The 17,696-nt window shown below is 42.0% G+C and overlaps 1 protein-coding gene across 2 annotated transcripts in view; it reads left to right on the forward strand.

The window, feature by feature from the left end:
* The window catches only part of dnah9 (dynein, axonemal, heavy chain 9), a 507,475-nt gene that overhangs the window by 152,321 nt on the left and 337,458 nt on the right, over nt 1-17,696 (forward strand). For both annotated transcript variants that reach the window (XM_072558306.1, XM_072558307.1), the window contains exons 29-31: nt 3,761-3,918; nt 6,799-6,937; nt 9,240-9,527. In XM_072558306.1, coding sequence (XP_072414407.1) covers nt 3,761-3,918; nt 6,799-6,937; nt 9,240-9,527 — 585 coding nt within the window. The remainder of the gene's footprint in view (nt 1-3,760; nt 3,919-6,798; nt 6,938-9,239; nt 9,528-17,696) is intronic.

Consider the following 17,696-nt stretch of genomic DNA (forward strand, 5'->3'; position numbering starts at 1 on the left):
GAACGGTCTTTGCGGAAAGCGGAAAGGGGTGTGGAGGGAAATATACCCCTGGTGGTGGGGTCCGTTTGGAGGTGGCGGAAATATCATTGGATGATGTGGTTTATGCAAAGGTTGGTAGGGTGGAAAGTGAGGACGGGGTGGGGGGGTAGCGGGTTCTGTCCTTATTATGGTTGGAGGGGTGGGGTCTGAGGGCGAATGTGCGGGATGTGGACGAGATGCGTTGGAGGGCATCTTTAACCACGTGGGAAGGGAAATTGCGGTCTCCAAAGAAGGAGCCATCTGGTGTGTTCTGTGGTGGAACTGGTCCTCCTGGGAGCAGATTCGGTGGAGGCGGAGGAATTGGGAATATAGGATAGCATTTTTGCAGGAGGTAGGGTAGGAAGAGGTGTAATCCAGGTAGCTGTGGGAGTTGGTGGGTTTGTAAAAAAAATGTCATTGTCAAGTTGGGTCATCATTAATGGAGATGGAGAGGTCCAGGAAGGGGAGGGAGTGAATTTAAGATCGTGGTGGAATGTGTTGGTGAAGTTGATGAATTGCTCAACCACCTCGCGGGAGCACAAAGTGGCACCAATGCAGTCATCAATGTAGCGGAGGAAGAGCTGGGTAGCCTGTGTAACTACGGAAGATGGACTGTTCTACATTGCCAATAAAGAGACAGGCATAGCTGGGCCCCATATGGATGCCCATGGCTGCCCCTTTGGTCTGGAGGAAGTGGGAGGATTCGAAGGAGAAACTGTTAAGGGTGAGAACCAGTTCGGCCAAATGAATGAGAGTATCGGTGGAAGGGTATTATTGGGGACATCGGGAGAGTAAGAAACGAAGGGCTTGGAGGGCCTGGTCATGGCAGATGGAGGTGTAGAGGGATTGGATATCCATGGTGAAGATGAGGCATTGGGGGCTGAGGAAACAGAAGTTTTGGAGGAGATGGAGGGCATGGGTGGTGTCTCGAGCGAATGTGGGGAGTTCCTGGACTAGGGGGGATAGGACAGTGTTGAGGTAGGTAGAGATGAGTTCAGTGGAGCAGGAGCATGCTGAGACAATGGGTCAGCCAGGGTGGTCAGGCTTGTGGATCTTGGGAAGGAGGTAGAATTGGGCGGTGAGGGGTTCCCGGACTGAGGTTGGAAGCTGTGGGTGGGAGATCTCCTGAGGTGATGAGGTTCTGTATAGTTTGGTGATGGGGGGTGGGGTCATGGTAGGAGGAGGTGTCTTCGATACACCTAAATGTTTTTACCTAAATGTAACTCCACATACAGACCAGTGGTTTGACTGCAGATCCTATTTGAAACATGGAAATGGTAGCTCCCAATGTCTCTGCCTTCATGTATTGGTTTTGTAAGGGATGGAGTGAGGTTCAGTCTGAATAAACACTGTGAAAGCAGTGAATTTTGCCAAGTTTGAGCACTGCCATTTCTCAATGCATTTTGCTGGAAGAAATTAAAGATCAAAGGTCTACCTGCTTTACGTGTGTAACCTTGCTGGAAAATACCCATGTAGCACCCATGGACAATTTTGCACTTCAAAAAGGTTCATGAGACATGAGGTACTTATAAGTGTACGCAGGACAAAAGATGAGACATTGCTTAAACTTGAGGCTTTTTCTTTTTACTCTGCCTGATCTGAAGTACAGGTGAATTCAAGTCTTGCTTCAATTGTATAGGAGCTTGTTTAGAGTAACGTGTGCACTTTTGGTCTCCTTACCTCTGGAAGGTTATTATTGCCAGAGATGTAATATTACAAAGATTCACAAGGTTGTTCCAGAGCGATTGAGTAAACTGAGCCGATATTCTCTGGAGTTTATTAAAATGAGCAGTGATCTCATTGAAACATGTTGGATTCTGAAGGAGTTTGGTCGGGTAAATGCTGAGAGGTTGGTTCACCTTAGGAAGAGTCTCGGGAACCAGAGGGCACAATCTCTGATTAAAGGTGTGCCAATTTAAAATTGAGATGAGGAAGAATTTATTTTCTCGGCAGGTGAGAGTCTTTGGAACTCATTGCCATGGGGACAGATTCCTTGTGTATATTTTAAGACTGAGATAGGTTCTTGATCAGGAGAGGAATCCAGGGTTCTGGGGAAAGGGCAGGAAAGTGGTCAGGGGAATGCTGGATCAGCCGTGATTCCATTGAATGGTGAAACAGGTCCGATGGGTCAAATGGTCTACTCCTGTTCCTCTTTATTATGGTCTTATGGTCTAATTATGTTTCCCCTGGTTGGGAATCTAGAATGAGAGCATAATTCATAAATAAAGGGTATGCCAGTTAGGACTAATATTGGGAGAATGTTTGTTAACTCAGAATCTGAAGAATTCTGTGTACACTAGAGGATTGTGGAGGCTCAGCCTTTGAGTATTTAACATACTGAATTCCAGATTGATGAATTTCTGATTACTGATGCCTAAAATGTTTGTGGGAATAGCCTGGGCAAAAGGAATTGTAATAGGGGAGATTTATTATCATATTCAGGGATATGGTAGCGTAATGGTAATATCAATATGCTAGTAATGCAGAACCCCAGGCTAACATTTTGAAGACATGGTTCAAATCACATCTTGGTAGATGGCGAAGTTTAAATTTGATAAAAATGTAGAATGAAAAATAGCTCGTCTAATGTTGACAATGAAATTATTGTTGGTTTTTGCAAAATCCCAGTTCAGTTGAGGGAAGGAAATCTGCTATCCCTACCTGCTCTGGCCTACATGCGACTCCAAACAGACAGCTATGTAATTAACTCTTACCTGGCCTCCAGGCAATTTAGGGATGGCAATCAATGCTGGCCTGACTAGTGATACCCACATTCCATGGAAAAAAAATTTAAAAAGCTAATTGATCAAGCCTGATTATATTAAGTGGCAGAATTGGCATGATGGGCTGAATAGCCTACTCCTGAGTTCCCATTTCAATTCCCCCACTTAATGGATTGTCAGCAATGAACATGACACAAACCATAAGAAAGGTCACTTCAACATGGTCTTCTTGTTGTTAGTACACTCAGTACATTATTGTCTCTCCAAAATGTTAGGCTGCTCATCGTTATTGAACTCACAACAAACCACAAAGTAGTGCAACTGTAATTTACTGAACATGCTCATTGTGTTCCATGGATCAAATTGTTTGTTTGATTCTGATTACTGTGGATGCTCATTGCACTTGTTTTAAACACTGGGCATGGATTTTGAGAGAAGTAAACAGAACTACCATATATACTCAAGTAATGGTCGATCTCATTTAAAGGTCCACCCCCTATTTTTGGCCAAACTATCTGGAATTTCCGATGTATCTATAAAAGTCGACCCTAGTTCTTCACAGGGAACAGATCAACATTTCTGTGTCAGTTTGTCGGCCTTCCCGCTCCACTCCAGGTTTCCAGAATCACAGCAATTTGTTGTGTTTTTTTTTCTTTATTCTTTTAGAGATCAATTGGGCTTCTGCTAATGATATGGTATGAGATTTGATGGGCATGAATTTCAGCCACTCAAAAGTAGTATCCAAGTAAAAATTGACCCCACAAATTTAACCTTAAAAGGTAGTCAAAAAAAAATTGACTATTACTCGAGTATTTCTAATATAGAAGGAACTGGAAACCTAAGTTGTAAGCATGGAGCAGACATTTTAAAGCATTACATACAGCACCCTGACCATAATCTGTTGTACATCTCGAAACTAATGTCCTCTCTGCATGGAGATGAGATACAAAAATTGACACCAGTGCTGTCTGTTGGTGATCAGAATTTGACAGATTTGTCTGCTGTTGATGTCTGTAAAGGTGAAATCCATTCAGGATGCAATCCGAGACAAAAAGAAACGCTTTAACTTCATGGGTGAAGAGATCAATCTAACTCTATCGGTTGGCATCTTTATCACAATGAATCCTGGTTACGCAGGACGTACAGAACTTCCTGAGAACTTGAAGGCTCTTTTCAGGTGAGTGCACCTTTGCGCTATCCCCAGTGAGGTCACTAGGAATAATTAATCCATTGCCATCCGATTGTGGGCATTTAGCAACCAGGAATTAGAGTCATATATAGCACAGACAGGCCCTTTGGTCCAACTTGTCCATGCCGACCAGATATCCCAACCCAATCTAGTCCCACCTGCCAGCACCCGGCCCATTTCCCTCCAAACCCTTCCTGTTCATATACCCATCCAGATCCTTGCTAAATGTTGCAATTGTACCAGCCTCCACCACTTCCTCTGGCAGCTCATTCCATACACGCACCACCCTCTGCCTGAAAACGTTGCCCCTTAGGTCCCTTTTATATCTTTGCCCTCTCACCCTAAAGCTATGCCCTCTAGTTTTGGACTCCCCCCACTCCAGGGAAAAGACTTTGTCTATTTATCCTGTCCAGGCCCCTCATGATTTTATAAACCTCTATAAGGTCACCCCTCAGCCTCCTACGCTCCAAGGAAAACAGCCCCAGCCTATTCAACCTGTCCCTATGGCTCAGTCCAAGATTATGTGATACCATATGGAATTAAGTATTGAATGAATCAATGGGCCATACCGCTGTCTCACAAAAGCTGTGGTAAAAGACATCATGAAATAATTGAAGAGGTTTTCTGCAAGAAGCTGATCATTTAGATTCGGTATCTCAATTACTCTTCAATTGTCTGCCTGAAGGCAGGTCTGAACCACTGTTCCACAATCTCTGCCACAGGTAAGGCAAGGAAACAGTTCCCAAATCCACCTCAGCAGTAATAATGGCTGAACTCCATACTGTTGGCACCAATCTGCTCTAAGCAAACCTTGGATATTTTGGTGGCCAAGGGGGATGGATAAGCAGAGAGGTGAAGGGTTATCAGATACAGTCAGGAATGTGGAGTAATCAGATCAGTCGTGGTCTTGCTGAAACTGGTGGAGCAGGCTCATGGTCTTGAGTGGCCTCTTCTTGCCCTTCATTACAAAGTGGAGGCAGTGGCTTAATGGTTATGTCTCCAAAACTAGTAATCGAGGAACCCTGGCTAATATGTTGGGAAATGGGTTCAAATGCCCCCACAGTGGATAGTGAGACTTCAATTCAATAAAAAGTCTAGATATAAAGCTAGCCTGATAGTGAATGCTCTTGGTGTCAATGCAAAAACTCATCTGGTTTGTTAATGTCCTTTAGGGAATGAAAACTGATGTCCTTATCTGGTCTGGCCTATATGTGACTCCAGGCCAAAAGGAATGTTGTTGACTCTTAACTGTCCTTTGGATAATTAGGATGGGCAATAAATGCTAGCTTAGTCATCCCATGAGCAAATAAAAAAAAGTACATTTGTACAGAATTTGTTGAACATTTTGTCACCAAAAACACACAGGAATGCATTTCCTTCTTCAGGAGGGACCCTATGCAGAAACAAAAGTGATATGGACATATTGCCATTCTATCCCTGAGCCTGAAGCTGTTCTATTCAAGTCCCACCTTGTGAGTTGATGGCCAATGAAAGTGGGTTGGCCAGATATGTTAAGATTCAACCTCAAAATCATTCAACAAACCCTGGTGCTAGATAGTAAAAGTGTGAGGGATTCCATGTGATTGAAATAAAATAATTGCCTCAGCCACTACGATCCATGGTGCACGACTGCAACATGCCTGTAAAAGTGCATGTTGTCACAGCAACTCTGACTTCTGGGGGTACTGATTGGTTTATTTGCGTGGAATCTGTTGCCATCATCTTTATAAGGAGGAGAGTTCCAAAGGTGCACCACCTTCTGGGAAAAGTGAATCTCCTCATCTGTCTTAAATGAGTGACCCCTTATTTTTAAACAGTGACCCTTAGATCTGGATTCTCTCACATGAGGAAATATCCTTTCCACATCCACCTGGTCAAGTCCCTGGTCTTAGATATTTCAGATTGTCCCTTCTGAGCATACATGTCTAGTCTTTCCTCACAAGCCTCTGCACTCATTGCAGGTATTAGTCCAGTCACCCTTCTGTGAACTGCTTCCAACACACAGACCTTCAAGCTTTACGTTCCTGTATGTGAGCTTTGTTGGCAAGACCAGCATTTGATGTCTGCTGCTAGTTGCTTTTGGGAACATAGTGCTGACCTACTTTCTTGAATCACGGGATGCATCTGCACTGCATGGACTGCAATGTGCTAACAGTTTGAGAACAGAATAGCTCATTGGGACAGTTCAGATTCTACCACATTATTTTTGATCTGGAATCACATATGGGCCAGACCAGGTGAGGAATGCAGATTTCTATTGTGATGTGACGTACATGGAACTTTGCGGAACATATCTCAAATTACTGGACATCACAATCAAGTGTGACATTGAATAGAGAGATGCTAGTAGTAATTGTACCGGTCAAATGTGTCTACATAACCACCCAATTCCTATTGTCTCCATACAGTCTAATCTTCAAAGAAACAGCCTACATGGTTGTTTTTGCCAAACCTTGATACATGGTTGGTACATGTGTGACCAATGGAAACACACAACAGTTTCCTTCTCTGCAGGTTATTAATGCACCAGATGGGTTTTTATCAGCATTTAGTAGTTTTGACTTGGCCTTTTATTTTAGATTTATTAATGAATTAAATTTCAATTGTGTTCAGCTGGAGATGGTGGGATTTAACCAACTACTGGATTATTAATCAGAAATGTCATCACTTCTCTACCATATACTGAGTGAGGGAGGATATAAACTGTGCTTTGAGAATGTAAGAAAGACATAGGCAAAAGGAATTCAACTACTACACATTTTCAAACATTTGTCTAAGAAATACAACTATTTACACTCTTACCATAATGTGCCCTCCATGTTTTGATAAGGATTGTGTGTTTATATCCACTGACTGATTGTATTGCAGACCCTGTGCTATGGTGGTGCCAGACTTTGAGCTGATCTGTGAAATTATGCTGGTCGCAGAAGGGTTCATTGAAGCGAGGTTGTTAGCCAGGAAGTTCATCACCCTGTATCAACTTTGTAAAGAACTGCTTTCAAAACAGGTGAGAAGGACACTTATTAGCTAGGAGTAGACAATGGGCAATGCTACTCTGGTGTCCCAAGATTTGGAGATGCCAGTGTTGGACTGGGGTGTACAAAGTTAAAAATCACACAACACCAGGTTATAGTCCAACAGGTTTAATTGGAAGCACTAGCTTTCGGAGAGTCACTCTTTCATCAGGTGCTACCACCTGATGAAGGAGTGACTCTCCGAAAGCTAGTGTGCTTCCAATTAAACCTGTTGGACTATAACCTGGTGTCCCAAGGATTGTGTGATAAAGTTAATGAAAGCTTACATTTTTTAGGCGTTTTACCATTGATTGCTATCAGTTTCAACATGCTGGCCTTAGCTTGTTGGATGTGCTTTGAATGTATGTGTTGGCGGAGTGAAGATAATTGTTCAGAACATTTGTCTTGCATCTCATTAGTACTCACGGTATAAAGAATAAAACAGGCTTTCACTGTTCCTTGCAATAGGCTGTCTGGTCACAGTAGTATTATTATGAGTAAGACTCGTATTAGAGAGGATGAATTGGAGTCCCCCACTACTACACAGATTAGAAATTGACCACTAAATTAATATAGCCTACACCTAGTGATTTTCTAACATGTTCAGAGATCTTTATTGTTCATCATCTCTCTTGAAATCTGTCTTCATTTTCCATTGGTTTTGTTGCTTTGCAGTTTTACTTATTTCCAGAAAGCTTTAAAGATTGTCACTTAAAACAGATGGATAACTGTAAATTACATTTGGGCATCACTTTGTCATTTAATGCATTTCAAATACTTTATTTCAAGACAGTATAACTTATCAAGGGCTGCTGCAGCTGCTTAATAGAAACATTTGTCATTAGGAACCTTATCTTTATATAAGCATAATTAAAGTATGCACACTAATCTTTAGGGTCAGGTATACAGACTGACATCACACATGACCTGTAATCATTAGCACATCACTGCCATGTAAATGTTGCAGCTAATTAGTTTGAAGGAGTCAGGATCATCTTTGCTTACTCAATGTGTCTGAACGAAATCCTTCATAATGTCAAGAATTTTCACGACAAAATGATTTCTTCAAAAAAATCAATTGTTACATTAAGCATCCTTTCATGTTGAATACCTGAGATATTTCTTTGTAGCCAAATACCATTTGTCCCAGTTGTTAAAATGAGTATTACCCTGATCGTATACTCCTCGATCCTATTTCGTTAACAAGAATGTGATTGACTGCTCACTCAGAATAGTAAAATGTACAATGAAAAGAGAGCCTTACACTAATGAAACCAGGTATTGATTACCCAATCCATACTCCCCCCTCAAATCTCTCACCCACGCACCCAAGAAATCAGTATGCGTACGTATACATTTATTTTTATTGATTTTAGCTTTACTGAAATAGTACCACTTTAAAAAATTCCTGAAATCAAGTGTAAATATTTATTGACAAAATCAACAATTTGACAGTGAAGCTTGGTGCTATGTGAAGTAACATTACAAAGTAGCAAAGGTTTTCATGATTATAAGAGCATCGACACAGGGAATGTATAAGCTGAAAGCCTATAAATTCATCCCAAGAATTGTAGCAGATGAAGGGGATGAAATTGTGAGATCTCAGTTGCGAGTCCATTGATGAATTAATGGAGTTTGTTCCTCTTCTCTGAGTAAGGCATTAATAAAATAAAGACTTTGAGTAAACTGATGAATCACGTCGCTAAAATAATAGGACTGAACCAGTTATCCTTGGGCAAATTTGCTGTCATCATAGCCATTCTGTGATGTTTTTAAATAGACTGATATGTATAAAATCATCAAAGTATTACAGCCGTAAACTTTGTCCAGAATTTTCAGATGATTAAACAGTTTCAAACAAACCTTCAGATTAGAAGCTTATCACTATCCTATAATGCTGTTGTTATTGGCAACCAGAGAATCTAACTTGTTAGGGAGATGAAGGGATTAGTTATGTAGTACATCTGAATTTCAAAATGGCACTCAGTAAGGGGCTATGCAAAAGGTTAAGAGCCCCAATCAGCTATTATAGAATTGATGTAATATATCGGCATGGGTAGAGAACTGGTTACCAATCAAGAAGCAGAAAATGGGCAGAAATGGGGTGTTTTCAATTTGGCAATCACGGAGTAGTCCAAGAATTAGTGCTGGGGTTTGAGCTATTTATAATCTATGTTAATAATTTGCAATTAATCAATTCTCAAGCAGGGCAATCGTTACCATTGACCCATGCCTTTGGGAATCTATGTGTATTTTTACCAAAGTGTGTATTTTTGAGTAATTGTCCTTCCCTAGGATCACTATGACTGGGGACTTCGAGCAATCAAATCAGTACTGGTTGTAGCTGGTTCACTGAAGAGAGGTGACCCAGGCCGCCCTGAAGACCAAGTCCTGATGCGTGCTCTTCGAGACTTCAACATTCCAAAGATAGTCACCGATGACATGCCGATTTTCATGGGCCTGATCAGTGATCTTTTCCCAGCACTGGATGTACCCAGGAAGAGAGACCTTCCCTTTGAAAGTCTTGTGAAGCAGTCTATCCTGGACCTTAAATTGCAGGCTGAGGACAACTTTATCTTGAAAGTGAGTAACAGAATGCTTGGTATCTGTATTTTGTCATGACTTTCATTATTTTCAACTGAAGTTAGTGCTTGAAAGTTCATTAATCAGGAATGGATGATGTTGAGAGTTAGGATATTATCATAGAACATTACAGCACAGTACAGGCCCTTCAGCCCTCAATGTTGCGCCGATCTGTGAAACTAAACTGATGCCCATCTAACCCATACCATTCTATTATTATCCATATGTATGTCCAATGCCTATTTAAATGCCCTTAACGTCGGCGAGTCTGCTACTGTTGCAGGCAGGCTGTTCCATGCCCCTATTACTCTCTGACTGAAGTAACGACCCCTAATATCTGTCCTAAATCTACACTCCTCAATTTAAAGCTATGTCCCCTCGTGTTAGCCTTCATCATCCAAGGTAAAAGGCTCTCACTGTCCACCCTATCTAACTCTTTGTTTATCTGATACATCTCGATTAAGTCACCTCAGTTCCCTCAGCCTTTCCTCGTAAGACCTTCCTTCCATACTAGGCAACATCCTAGTAAATCTCCTCTGAACTCTTTCCAAAGCTTCCACATCCTTCCTATAATGCGGTGACCAGAACTGCACACAATACTCTAGGAGTAGCCTCACCAGTGTCTTGTACAGCTGAAGCATGACCTCGTGGCTCTGAAACTCAATCTCTCTACCAAAAAATGCCAACACACCATATGCCTTCTTAACAACCCTATTAACTTAGGTGGCAGCTTTCAGGGATTTATGCACCAGGACACCAAGATCTCTCTGTTCATCTACACTGCCAAGAACTTTACCATTAGCCCAGTACTCTACATTCCTGTTACTTCTTCCGAAATTAACTACCTCACACTTTTCCACATTGTACTCCATTTGCTACTTCTCAGCCCAGCTCTGCATCTTATTTATGTCTCTGTGTAACACACAACATCCTTCGGCACTATCCACAACTCTGCCTACCTTAGTGTCATCTGCAAATTTACTAACCCATCCTTTGATGCCCGCATCCAGATCATTTATAAAAATCACAAACAGCAGTGGCTCCAAAACAGATCCTTGTGGCACACCACTGGTAACTGAGCTCCAGGTTGAACATTTCCCATCAACTACCATCCTCTGCCTTCTTTCAGCTAGCCAATTTCTGATCCAAACCGCAAAATCACCCTCAATCCTGAAACTGTGTTTTGTGTAATAGCCTGCCTTGTGGAACCTTATCATACGCCTTACTGAAGTACATATAAACCACACCAAATACTTTACCTTCATCCACCTGTTTTGTCACCTCAATCAGATTAGTGAGGCACGACCTATCCTTCGCAAAACCGTGTTGACTATCCCTAATCAAATTACCCCTTTCCAGATGATTATAAATACTATCCCTTATAACCTTTTCCAACATCTTATCCACAACTAAAGTAAGGCTCACTGGCCTATAATTACCAGGGTTGTTCCGACTCCCCTTCTTAAACAAGGGAACAACATTTGCTATCCTCCAGTCTTCTGGCACTACCCCAGTCGATAATGAATGACATAAAGGTTGAAGCCAAAGGCTATGCAATCTCCTCCCTGGCTTTCCAGAGGATCTGAGGATAAGTCCCATCCAGCCCAGGGGTCTTATCTATTTTCAGATCTTCCAAAATTGCTAAAACCTCCTCTTTGTCAACTACAATCCCATCTAATCTTGTAGCCTATATCTCCATATTCTCACTAACATTGCTCTTTTCCAGTGTGAATACTGATGCAAAGTATTCATTAAGTGCTTCCCCATGTCCTCAGATTCCACACACAACTTCCCACTACTATCTTTGATTGGCTCTAATCTTATTCTAGTCATTCTTTTATTCCTGATATACCGATAGAAGGTCTTAGGATTTTCTTTCCCCCTATCCACTTCTCATGTCCCCTCCTGGCTCTTCCTAGCCCCCTCTTTTGATCTTTTCTGGCTAACTTATAACTCTCAAGCCCCTTAACAAGCCCCCAGCCCCCTTCACTCCTCATCCTCATATAAGCCACCTTCTTCCTCTTGACAAGAGGTTCAACTTGTTTAGTAAACCGTGGCTTCCTCTATCGACAAATACCTCCCTGCCTGATAGGTATATACCTATCAAGGACCCGCAGTAGCTGTTCCTTGAATAAGCTCCACATTTCAAGTGTGTCCATCCCCTGCAGTTTCCTTCCCCATCCTATGCATCCTTAATCTTGCCTAATCGCATCTAATTGCCTTTCCCCCAGCTAAACCTCTTTCCCAGCGGTATATACCTATCCCTGCCCATTGCTGTTGCAAAAATAACTGAATTATGGTCACTATCACCAAAGTGCTCACCTATTGTATGCCTTGAAAGCAGGTCAGACTGATAGTGATTGATGTGCCTGACTATGATGATCCTGTCTCCGCAACATAGCTTTGGATTTCCATGCCTACATGTAAAAATGATGATAAAAAACTGTCTTCCCCACCTAATTAACCATGCAATGTCATACACAGTTCATCTACTCCAGAACACCCTATCTCTCAGATAAGGCTGAAATTGGCTTGATATTATGGATGAAGGGCTTATGCCCGAAACATCGATTCTCCTGCTCCTTGATATGATGGATGTTTGTGTTGAGGAATAGAACTATTTCCATCTTAGCCACCAAATAAGAGCATCCCATTCAGCCAAGTTGCAGGGGTTTATTCTGTTTTATCAACAATGTGCCTCAGTCACTAACTTCAGGAGGAAACATGGGTCTGACGAAGGGTCACTGGACTTGAAATGTTAACCCTGCTTTCTCTCCATAAGTGCTGCCAAACCTGAAGAATTTCTCTAGCAATTTCTGTTTTTGCTTCAGATTTCCAGCATTCATATTTCTTTGGGTTTTTTTTTGTTTTGAGTCATTCCTCGTGTCTTGGCTAATATTTACGCAAAATTAACATCACAAAAACAAATTATCACATTGCTGTTTGTGTTGGTGTCCTACATGCAGTTTGGCTGCTATAATTCCTAAGTTACAACAATGGTTTCATTTAAAACTCCTTCATTGATTGTTGAGCACTTTTGGATACCAAATGGTCAAAAACAGGTGCTTTCCCACTGTGGAAGATGGTGAAATCTGAATTCAATAAAACATGGACGAGAGAGCTGACCCAATGGCAACCATATAACCACTCTTGATTGGTGTAAAAACTTATCTGGTTCACTCATGTCCTTTCAGGAAGGAGATCTGTTGTCCTTACCTGATCTGATCTTATGTGACTCCAGGCTCCCAACAACATGGCTGCCTGCAATGTTGTGAAACTTGAAAGGGTTCCAAAAAGATTTACAAGGATGTTGCTGGTCTTGGAGGGTTTGAACTATAGTGAGAGGTTGTTCTTCCTGGAGTGTCAGAGTCTGAGGGGTGACCTTATAGAAGTTTATAAAATCATGAGGAGCATGGATAGGGTAAATAGACAAAGTCTTTGCCCTGGGGTGGGGGAGTCCAGAACTAGAGGGGCAACTTTTACAAGCAGAAGGTGGTGTGTGCACAGAATGAGCTGCCAGTGGGAGTGGTGGGGGCATGTACAATTATAATATTTAAAAGTTGTCTAGATGGGTATATGAATAGGAAGAGTTTAGAGGGATATGGGCCAAGTGCTGGCAAATGGGACTAGTTTAGAATATCTGGTCGGCATGGACAATTGGAGCGAAGGGTCTGTTTCCGTTCTGTACGTCTCTACGACTCTAAGAATTCTACTAAATTTAAAATAGTGATGGAAAAGGATAGACCAGATCTAAAAGTTGAAGTTCTAAATTGGAGAAAGGCCAGTTTTGACGGTATTAGGCAAGAACTTTCAAAAGCTGATTGGAGGCAGATGTTTGCAGGTAAAGGGATGGCTGGAAAATGGGAAGCCTTCAGAAATGAGATAACAAGAATCCAGAGAAAGTATATTCCTGTCAGGGTGAAAGGAAAGGCTGGTAGGTATAGGGAATGCTGGATAACTAAAGAAATTGAGGGTTTGGTTAAGAAAAAAGAAGGAAGCCTATGTCAGGTATAGACAGGACAGATCGAGTGAATCCTTAGAGTATAAAGGAAGTAGGAGTATACTTAAGAGGGAAATCGGGAGGACAAAAAGGGGACATGAGATTTGGCAAGTAGAGTTAAGGAGAATCCAAAGGGTTTTTACAAATACATTAAGGGAGAGAATAGGGTCCCTCAAAGATTAGCAAGGCAGCCTTTGTGCGCAGCCACAGAAAATGGGTGAGATACTAAATGAGTATTTTGTATCAGTATTTACTGTGGAAAAGGACATTGAAAATATAGAATGTAGGGAAATAGACGGAGACATCTTGAAAATGTCCAGATAACAGAGGAGGAAGTGCTGGATGTCTTGAAATGGTTAAAGGTGGATAAATCCCCAGGACTTGATCAGGTGTACCCTAGAATTCTGTGGGAAGCTAGAGAAGTGATTGCTGGGCCTCTTGCTGAGATATATGTATCATGGATAGTCACAGGTGAGGTGCCGGAAGACTGGAGGTTGGCTAACGCGGTGCCATTGTTTAAGAAGGGTGATAAGGACAAGCCAGGGAACTATAGACCAGTGAGCCTGACGTCGGTGGTGGGCAAGTTTTTGGAGGGAATCCTGAGGGACAGGATGTACATGTATTTGGAAAGGCAAGGACTGATTAGGAATAGTCAACATAGCTTTGCGAGTGGGAAATCATATCTCACAAGCTTGATTGAGTTTTTTGAAGACGTAACAAAGAAGACTGATGAGGGAAGATCTATGTGAAGTGATCTATATGGACTTCAATAAGACATTCAACAAGGTTCCCCAGAGGAGACTGGTGAGCAAGGTTAGATCTCATTGAATACAGGGAGAACTGCAACGGTCCCATACTAAAAGAGGGAGTTAATGGATGATCAGAAGTTTGGTGAAAAGGGCAGGAGGATGCAGGAGGGCTTCAGGCAAGCAATTCTGGCATCTATGCTGCTGAAGGTGAGGCTACCCATGGTGGAGTAAATCAACATAATTGAGGCCTGAGTAGCAGGAGCAGAGACTTCTCGGGGGTTCGGGGGTTGGAAGAGATTACAGTAAATGAAAGGGTGAGACCAAGAAGGGATTGAAAAAGTCAGAGGAATATCTTAGGCACAGCGAGAAGCAGGAGCCAGTTTCAAGTCAACAAGGACAAGAGTGATGAGTGAGTGGGACTTGATGTGGGTTATTCAAATGGTAATTTAATGACACCAATACATCATCTGATGTATTTCCCTCCATTAATGGCTCTGTAATGCTGCTTGTCAGAAACACCTTTCACTCCTGGCATTCAGTATTGTTAAGGTGGTGGATAGGGATTTGAAAATTGAAGGGTTGAGTAAATAGTGATTGATTGCTCTATGCAAATTGGAAATTCTGAATTTAAAAAAATATATAATTTCTTCCTGGTAGCCTAGAAGGCCAGGCAAGAACTACAGAGTACCTGCTAGCAAGTACCATCCACACCTCAACCTGATTTCTATAATATATGTTCTCCGTAAGTTGGTGACATATTGAGAAAAACCCAGGCCTTCTCAGAAATAGCAACATTTCAAAGAATGAAAAGGAAGATAACTCTTGAACAGTGCTGTTGTGGGAAAATTGCTAAAACTCCAGAGGCTTGGTGAGGCTCAACAAGCATCGCCATGGGGAATTTCAATTCAATTTACACAATAGAATGGAATTCTCTAATTTCTCTGGCAACCTTGGAGGTGAGAAGGTCATTCAGGGAGGCGATGTAGCTGAATCCTGCTGCCTTGCAGCCTCCATCAGAGTTAATGGCTCCTTAAGGGCAACACTGCTGGTATTAACCCAGCTGTAGCAGGGCATATTAGCATGCAATGTGAATGACATCTACAATCACGTGGCCTGTCTGTTGTATCTGGGACAGGGAGCGAGAGAATCCTGTGATCCAAGGCACTCCGTGCCTAAAAGAGGAACTGGGCTTTGGGAAATGACTAAATTCAGCTGCTAGCTAATCACCATGCCTTTGCTGCCCCAGACCTCCCTTTCTCTCTCTGCAACCTCAGATTCCCCCTCCCCTAACCTCCCAAAATCCTGTCCCTGAACTGTAGCCTCCATTACTTACCTGTGGTCTCAATTGCCCTGTGATCCTGGGACTTGAGTGAGTGTTCATTTTGAGGCCATCACGTCCTTCCCACCTCCCCCACAGTGCTGCTCTCCATATATATGATTCCTGATCCAGGATCTTGATTCTGGGAAAGGCATTCCATTGCGTTATAGACAACTGGGGACCTTCCCGATAAAGGTCTTTCCCAGCCAGCCGGTGAAGTTCTGATGCCTGAACAATATTGTGCTGTTAGAACAATTGCAATGCAGAGAGAGGCTATTTGGCCTTTCGTATCCTTGCTGGCTTACTGGAAGAGGAACTGAGCTAGTCCCAGTTCCCTGAACTCTTGCAGATTTTTCTCTTCAAATAATTATCCAACATCTTTTTCAAAACCATGTTTGAGTTTGTCACCCACACACACTAGAGCAGTGCTTTCCAAATCTTAAGTTCAAGGTATAACAATATTTCTCCTCGAACTGCTTTGGATTCTTTTGTCAATTACCTCAAATTGGTAGCTTCTGGCTCTTGACCCTTTCACCAGTGGAAACAGTTTTCTCTCTCTCTAATTTGTTGACACCTTTTATGACTTTGAGCACTCCAGTCAAATCACCTTCAAACTTGTCGTTTTTAAGTAAAGTAGCCCCAGCTTCTCGAATCTACGCTTGGAGTTGAAGTCCTTTACCCCTTGAGTCAGTCTTGAAAGGTCTTTCTGTTTCTTCTCTAACGCCTTCACTTTCTTTCTAAAGTCTGGTGCTCAGTGCAAGATGCCATAATTCAGTTAAAGCTAAATCAGTGTTTGCCATGTAAGAGTCTATGCATCTATCTATGTATTACATTCAGAATCCAGTTTACCTGATTAACCATGCTCACAACCCACTCTGCCACTTCCAACAAATTGTTGACACCTGAATTGTATACCCATATCCCAGGTTCCTCTTTCATCCCCTCCTCATTCTTCTTCCCAAAATATATCATTTCATGTTTTTCAGCATTACATTTCATCTGTCCAACCATTCCATCATCTGATGTGTTTTGGAAGTCTACCTTTGACTTCATCAGAAGTTACTGTACTGCCAAAGTTTGTGCAGACTGCAAAGTTTGAAGTAATGCTGTGCTTGCTGTTACAATTTCCAGAGTCTGACAACTTTCAACTGAGCATTCACATTCCCAGTCAATAGCTGAAAGAATGACATGACATCATTTCATCATGAAAACTGTATGAAAACACAAGAAATACTATTGACTAAACAGTATCTTTGCAGCAACTTATAGTTTAAACCATGAAACTGAACATTCTCCTCTTAACATAACTAAAAACAGACTTCACAGATACACTTTCCGAAAATCAATCCAAGGCGATTCTTAGCTCGTGGGGGTTTAATTCTGTTCTTTTCTTAGCCTGGCAACATTTAATCTCTAAGTTTAATCTCTTTCACAATGAGTTTTTGTTTTCCACAGTAGATTCTTCCTCTAGCTGAATTAAACTGCTCTGAATCCCCAACCTCCATACCCTGGGACTTTCCATGGAGAAGAACTGAACTGTACCAGTCATATAATTACAATTGAATGATGAAAAGAAGTTTAAACCTTTCTTGGGACGACCATCGAGGTAGAAAAAAAGAGAGCCAAGTCACCCCCTGAACCTGGTCCTAACACTGTCCAGAACAAATCATCCCATCTGATTGGCACTCCATTCATTATCTGAAACTTCTACTCTCTCTACCCATGATGCAATAGTGTGTCAACAAAGTGTAATGCCACAACTTACCCACACTCCTCCAACAGGACTTCTGAAACCAACACCCTTTACTATGTCGAAGGACAAGGGCAACAGTTGCATCAGAACACTGCCATCTGCAAATTCCCCTTCAAGCTACACACCATCTTGGCTTGGACTTGCAGCACTTGTTTCTTCAGTGTTGAGTCAAAATCTGAGACTCCTTCCTGTCAGCACTATGGATGTACTACACTACAGGGACTGCAACCAGTTCAAGATGCTGGTTCACCAGTACCCATCTCAAGGATTGTAGGCCAAACCTGCTGGCCTTGCTCCCAATTCCCACATCCAGTTCAAGGTTAGGTATTCAAAAAAAGTTTGGGAAATG

Source organism: Chiloscyllium punctatum, chromosome 39 (genome assembly GCF_047496795.1).
Source record: "Chiloscyllium punctatum isolate Juve2018m chromosome 39, sChiPun1.3, whole genome shotgun sequence".
Classification (NCBI taxonomy): domain Eukaryota; kingdom Metazoa; phylum Chordata; class Chondrichthyes; order Orectolobiformes; family Hemiscylliidae; genus Chiloscyllium; species Chiloscyllium punctatum.